The following is a 7,321-nucleotide window of genomic DNA, read 5'->3' as shown; positions in this document are numbered from 1 at the left end:
CAAATTTGAATACGACATTGTACAACAAATGATGTAAGACAGTCACATTACAATAGTAACATTCTTAATGCTAGGGCACACACTTTGCTCCTAATAGTTACTGAAATTGAGCTTCACTGTTATGAAAACACCAGAATGTTGTACCACTAGATACACTATACACTGATGGCAACGGCTGATTAAGAGCTGATAGTTAGCAGCTCAAAAATTGTATTTTAATGTTCTTAAGATCACTAGAGAGGGCTAACATGTAAACTTTTATTTCTTATTTTTTTAAAGTGCTGCAATCATAAATGTGTCTCAACACATAAAAGAACATAATTCTTAATACGTTAAATTGAAGAAGGCCACCTGATTCGTCAAAAAAATTCACTCTGTTGCTTAATCTTGCATATTCCCCATTCTAATTTTTCCAAAAAGACATAGAAAACTAAGTTTAGGCAGGGCAACTTTTAATTCCTATACACGACAGAGGAATAAACCAGAGAACAAGTTAGGCATGGGCACTTAGGAGCAGAGATAATGTAATGTCAATTAATTCCTGATTATGACTTTGCTGGGACTTCATGGAATAATCAAGTGGTATGTATACGAATATAACAGGGTCAAGGTGACCAACAGCCCAGCTTCAAGGATATCACTTCATTATGCCCAATTTTCATTCATGAGAAACATTTAAGAAATCAACCATGAACTAACAAAAGATGTAACATAAAGATGTCTTCGTAGGACTACCAAATCACACAATTCGCAGGGATACTAACTTCTGAAACCACCTTACCTAGACAGCACCTTTGTTAACACTTACTACCCCTCTTCTTTACTCCAAAGAAGAGCAAGGGAAAAGCAGAGGGGTGAAGTGGGAAAGTACAATCTTTATTCACTCTGCTAGTCTTCAGTGTAAACGTATTCATTTGATTAAAATTCTTGTTTGACAGGCAAAAACTGAATGAATAAGAAGGGGTTCATTCTGCTCCAGTAAAAATGGAAGACAAAGTTTCTTTTAATAGTTCTGCAAGTTCTAACTCCATAAATTTTCAAAATTCTCAAGATGAGAATTTACTTACATTAATAACTAATTTCAAGAGTTTAATCAGTGCAGCTAAAAAACCCTGTAAGTTCTGTGAGGCATACAAGCTTGAATTTAGAAAGGACAGTTTAGGTTTTTAATTTTTAATAATTAAATCAAGTGGGGGGGGGTCCTGCAAATAAAATTTCATTTTTTATTTTCCATGATCATAACACTACCTTAAAGTAATCAGTGCTAAATTTCAACAGAAGTCAACTGACAAATGATAACCTAGATAATGGATAAAAAAGAATAAGATCCCCTGCTTAAATACCTGACACTATGTAAACAAAACACTTAAAATGAAGGGGTTTAATTTTGGAAAACAGCAGTTTTGTATTTCTTTCCACTTGCTAAATTAATCCACTGCAGATAATATATATTCAAGTCGTGGGGAACATATCAAAACATGCCTGGCACATTATAAATTACTCAATAAATATGTGTTGTGTGAATAAACTTCTGGATTTAAAATTCCAGTAAGCAAATGTCAAATTTGGCTCCTGAAGTAGCACAAAGGGCAGGCAAGCTTTGCGAGCTTTATGAATGATGAATAAAGCTCAATTTGATATAGTTAATAATGTATTCTTCATTTATAGTTGTAATTCTCTCTGGGGGAAATAAGAGGTGTACAAAACCCATTTACACCATATGAGTCAGGTATAAAGAGTTTTTCCATCATATTCATTTGTACATGTCATGATTGCCAAACATTAAGTATCCTAAGCTCTCAAGCGCTACTTTTAAGGCTCAGTAAAATAGAAAATTAAACACTTTTAAGTTATACTGACCACAATAGCTTAAAATGTCTAAAACAGCTATGCACACAAAATACTCAAGAAATGTCATCTGATGATTTCAAGCATACTTTGTGAATTGTTCCTTAAATGTACTTTTCACCTAAATTGTTCACATGTTCCTAATTTTACATGGCCACCTTCACCAAGTGAAAGTGTTAAAGTAAATCTCACTTTTAAAATATTTGTCAGGAAGATACGCCGGAAGACAAGTAAGTGCTTTGAAGTAGACCATTCGTTTTCTAAGTGAGATACTTAATCAAAAAAAAAAAAAAAAAAAAAAGAGAGACCAAGATAACAAAACTTCATGACATTAAGCCTCTTCACATTATGTGAGATAATACATAACAAATTATAATTTAGCATCCCTGATCTTCAGAAGAATTAAGAAAAGAGGTAGAAAACTTTATCTGGAAGATCTTGTAGTGAAGCTAAGTTTTAGAGGGTGTGCCTTGTGGATCAGACCACCAAGCAAATGGCTACACATCTAGTAATAGGAAGAAGCAGAATTCTGAGAAAGCTGAATAAGGCAAGAATTTAAAAACTTTCATATTTTGGAAGTGAAACAAATTCACTCAATATAATCCTAATTACTTTAAAACTCTTCAAAAGTCAAAGATTGCAGATAAGCAAAGTGCTAATTTGCAGAAATGTGGAATTATTAAAAAAATTAGTGGAGGGATAAGGTTAGCAGAAAAATGCTTTTTACATACGCAAAAGATCTTACAAAAACCAAACCAAAGTAGAACATGTTTATAATTTTAGATGATTTTTTTGGAGGACGTGCTCTTAACAAAAAGTTGAGAAAATTAAATCCCTCCAGGCAAACTTAATAAGACAAAGGTTGAGCACTCAAATTTCAAGGAATTTCAAATAAAAAATACCCTGCTCAATTTAAAAATTTTATCCCATGTCACAAAGACCAATGTATGAACTGCATTAAAACACGAGGCCAACAGTCTTTTAAAGCTTCAGTAAGCTGCTCAGGCACCTTTTCCCTCATACATTCTACTTTTATACACAAGAAATCTTAAACAGGGAACTACCAGTTCCTATTTTTAGATAACATTCTCAAGGAAGAGACTCATCCCTGTAAAAGTTGCTTGTTATGTACTTATAAGTGGTTAAGTACACATTTATAAAGTCTACCAAATTGCAATATAAAATCAGTTTTGACAATTTTGAGTATCTTCATTTGATGAATCAATTCATAATTTAACCATTAACTCACTCGGAGTTATTGAAAGAACTCAATTATTGGAGATACTGTGGCATATGTCCAGGGGCCTCACACGAGACTGTCCACATTACCCCAAATCTGGTGCTGTTTTCTTCTACATGTTAAAGCTGCTGGGTGCTAGTTTGTAATACTAAAACTCAATTTTCAGGTCAGTGTCAGTAGGTGGTCCCACTGTCACTCCAGCAGAAAGAGGGCATGTATCACCACCGTAGACACAAATCTGTAAACTTGCACACTAATTTTAATCTTAACAAGGAATTTTAGTGTCTTAGTGGTTTTAAGTTAAAAGGATGTTTCAAGCATTGCGTCTTTTTGTTCTTTAAGGTTACGAATAGCTTATTAGAAAACCCAGAGCCTTCTGGATCTGTGAGGTAGCTGGCTTCAACCCTCATTTGTGTCAAGATCACACTTCTCCAAAGTTGGTATGGCCTGTCTCCTTGGCATGTTCCCTTGCTTCTGCTTGTCCAATTAATCCCTTCTGACATATCATGCATCTTAGGGTGAAGCGGTTTACATCAGTAAACTGTCTCCTTCTTCTAGCTTCATCTGCTAATTCCAGTGCTTGTACAAGAACAATATCATCGTTAGAGGAGAAAATGGTCAGAGGAGGTGTATCTGGATCAGGGAAGTTACGCTGAAGCGGATCATAATGGATACCGTCATAAATAAGCAGGACCCTTTTGGTATATCCTGCATCTTCCCCAAAACGATCAATTCTTACTGTCTGTGTATCCACTACACATATTTCGCATTGATAAAACTTAGACAAAATTGATATCTCAATTGCTCCTCCCCAAGTATCATCCCTTTTGATCCAGTCACAGTACTCCTGATTTGTTTTTCCCAGTATTGCCTCACTGTAGAAGTCTGTATCACTTGCTACAATTTGTGCTATGAGGCGTCTCATCTCAGGGGCACAAGCTGGATTCAAGACTCCTCCTTCAACGACATAGTACACACTGGTAAAGAGGCAAGAGTTGTCTGCTGGGACCACAGTTCTGCTAAGCACAGGCACAGCATCCCTGACGTAACTAGGAGCACCATGTATTGTAAATGCAGTTGAAGTTTTGGGCTTGGTTTGGTCTTCTTCAACAATCAGCATGTCACCTGTTAAAATAAAACAAACACAAAACTGCAGAGAAATTATAGGTGAAATGGGGTGTTCACTAGCCAACTGTATGAATTGCAAACACAGTAAGTATAAACTGGGGTTACTAAGTCTCAGCTTTGCAAACAAGTAACACATTTTGTTCACTGAATCTTCAAAAAGATGAAAACAGAAAAAGAAAAAAAGCATTTCAGGCTCCATCCCATTTACTGAAGGAGCCTGGAGTATACAACTTTATACTTACTTAAAAAGACACATTTCAAAAACAAAATTTCGTTATACAATGTACTTGGCTCTCTACATTTTAAAAACGCCAAACTTCCAGAAAGTGTTCAACCACAGACTAGGCCGCTAGGGGGTTCTCCTCCTAATGAAACTTAACACATCTATCCTATTTGTTTACAGAGTCTTTTCAATTATTAACATGGATATTTGTGTTTCCATACTGGACAGAGACAACTGCAGTTGGCTACACATTGAAAGGGGTTTCAGTGGGAGTTTAAAACCTAACTCTCAAATTATAACTGTCATCGTATGTAAAGGGGACTGCAAAAATGAATCAAGGAGAAGAAACAAAAAATCCTGCACCCTTCAGATCTGATCAATGATACATGGAAAAAGAGCCATAGGACAAAGAAAACTGGTCTTGCTTTTTAATAATTTTGTAGATGCAGAGGGAAAACGAAATGAATGATAGTTTCAAGGTAGACCAGAAAACAGTTCAGGAAAGGTGGAACCCAAAGGCTTTGGGCTTCTCTTTCAACCATGTGTAAAGACAAAAAGTTGCTAGAGACTTGCCCTGGCCTCCGTCAGAGTTCTGTTCAATCCTCACTCTCGCCTTCAAAAGCCCACAGCTGGTGACCCACCACAGCTACCCTGCCCTGACTGGTTCTCTGTTCTGACGCCCCTTTCCATTCTCCCAGGACTTCCTCCGGCCCTTGCCCTCATTACTTACCTGATTGGATGGGCAAGTCCTCTAGAACGGTATCCCCATCGCTGAGATCCAGGCACTCGGGCGGAAATCCAACCAGGATTCGCTGACCGCCGGGGGCGATCCCGGTGATGGCGGCAATTTGGCACTGGAGTTCCCGCACCCTTGTCCGATTGGACAGCCCCTGCAAAACATGGGTACCATCCTTGGCCTTGCAGCGGAGCCGCCACATCGTGTCGGTCCGGCAGCCCACAGGCCAGGCACCCGCAGGGCCAGTTTTGGTCCCGGCAGCAGGGTGGGAAACGCCGCCGGGAAAACCAGCCGCCGGGTGGGCTCCAAAATGGCCACCTTTCGCGGGGCCAAACATCGCGAGAAGTTGCTGGTTGTTACTGTTCTCGCGACGGTTTGGTGTGCCTCCTGCCGTAGCTCTTTAATGAGCGCAAACTTTCTTAAAGAGACAACTAGTTTCCACACCCCACAAGCCCCTCACGAGCCAAAGGATGAAGATTTGTCTGTATTCCTAAAGTACAACTGGTCTTGCTACCTGTAGAGAAAATGAAGTGCCCTCTGTGTCAATAGCATATATGCTCAAGGGAAGAGGGCGGGGGAAGGAGTTCCTGAATCAAGTACTGTAGATTGGAATGTGACCTTGCATCTAGTGAGGCTGGAAATTATTAAATTAGGGCTTCCACCCAAACTACTCCAGGAGAAACAGAATTACAGTTCAGAAAGCAAATGAACGCCAAGAATGGTAAGTGAGTCAAAGGATTTGTCAAAGACACTAAGATACTCGTGACTAAACTCTGGCTGCACCAAACATTGACTCATTAGGGTTAAGGGGGTTGGAAAGACTGGCCTTTCCACCCGCGTGGGACTGTACTTGAAAACGTCCATTGGCCACATCAGAAAGCACAGTATGAGGTCAGCACCTGGGCCGAAGGCAATTGCCTCTTCCGGGTGGCGGCAGTACAAGGATGAATGGAGAGGGCTAACATGTGTCATCTAGCTTCCAGTTCAGTTCCTGGGTATACAAATATGAAGACTCCATTCCTGCTTTCAGTATGAGAAGTACTCATTGTGGTGGGGAGAGGGGGTAGGGTGTGAGAGCCACATAACCACTGAATTTCACAACATTATCAATGTGATAATGTCACATTTTGTGTTCCTTTGCAATCTTTTATGTCTAGAACCCAGGACTATGTCTCAAAAATAAAAAGTGCTCAATAAGTATTTAAAGAGTGGGCAAACACAAAGTTGTATAGGCACAGAGAAGGCACCTGTAAGACGCTGGGAGTTGTAAATAAAAAGCTTCCCGGGGCGGCGCCTGTGGCTCAAAGGAGTAGGGTGTTGGCCCCATATACCGGAGGTGGAGGATTCAAACCCCGCCCGGCCAAAAAAAAAAAAAAAAAAACTGCAAACAAAACAAAACAAAAAGCTTCCAAGTGGAGATAACTATTCGAACTGTTTTGAAGGTTGAATTTAATTCTCAGATGAAGGAAGAATGAAGTCGTCCCTGAATTTCTCCCTCCTTCCCAAGAAATCCATACTCAATGTTCTTTGCTTATCATGGATACAGACAGCAAGTCCCACCCTGCCTAGACTGGGTTTATTAAGCATTTAACAAGTCTACTGGGGCAACTACAGAAAGTGTAGTTCCCTTGGAATGTGTAAACTTACCTCCAGTGTAAAAGCCTCCGTCCCTGAACAAATTATATGGAACCTTTGCATCTTTTCACACTTTCATGACTCAGTTTTTTGCTGGTGCAGTTTTCCTCCTTGGTTCTTCAAGAGGATCACAACATAGCCTGGGGGAAGGGGGCGGCAGAAGGGGAATACGGAAGGTGGTTAGAAGTCCGCTGGAGTATATGGATGATATATAAGAGTAGTCGATTTTCCTAGGTTACAGCGTCTGACCTACAGGAAGGATATGCAAACACCCTAAGATGTAATCAGCTCAAGCGTAGTAGTAGTTTATTCTAGCAAAACATATTTTAAAGCTTACGATCCAGGCCTCTTGTTACGACAGGGGGTCCATTCGTTGTCTGTGGCGAATGTTAAACGAAAAATAAAGCTTACACTTCAATTTATGGTTCTAGGGAGGTCCTGGTGGGATACAGGGATGAAAGCGTTAATCACTGCAACGTTTTCCGGTTACCAAAAGATCCCAGTCTCTCAA

General features: G+C 39.5%; 1 protein-coding gene across 3 annotated transcripts; it reads right to left on the bottom strand.

Moving 5' to 3' along the window:
- Positions 1–932: 932 nt before the first annotated feature.
- YOD1 (YOD1 deubiquitinase) lies at positions 933–7,308 on the bottom strand. 3 transcript variants are annotated; one of them, XM_023514604.1, is made up of 4 exons: positions 7,148–7,308; positions 6,823–6,950; positions 5,170–5,329; positions 933–4,213 (listed from the first exon to the last, which is right to left on the bottom strand). In XM_023514604.1, the coding sequence occupies exons 2-4, from the start codon at positions 6,871–6,873 to the stop codon at positions 3,510–3,512; spliced, it is 915 nt and encodes a 304-aa protein (XP_023370372.1). In that variant the 5' UTR covers positions 6,874–6,950; positions 7,148–7,308; the 3' UTR covers positions 933–3,509. The 3 variants fall into 3 exon arrangements, with proteins under 3 accessions (XP_023370372.1, XP_023370373.1, XP_003792252.1); XM_023514605.1 differs by lacking the exon at positions 7,148–7,308 and having other exon boundaries at positions 6,823–6,957; XM_003792204.3 differs by lacking the exons at positions 6,823–6,950; positions 7,148–7,308 and having other exon boundaries at positions 5,170–5,652.
- Between the last annotated feature and the right edge of the window lie 13 nt (positions 7,309–7,321).

Source organism: Otolemur garnettii, unplaced genomic scaffold (assembly GCF_000181295.1).
Source record: "Otolemur garnettii isolate 467f Iridium unplaced genomic scaffold, OtoGar3 scaffold00055, whole genome shotgun sequence".
Classification (NCBI taxonomy): domain Eukaryota; kingdom Metazoa; phylum Chordata; class Mammalia; order Primates; family Galagidae; genus Otolemur; species Otolemur garnettii.
This window is presented reverse-complemented; position numbering and strand designations above follow the sequence as displayed.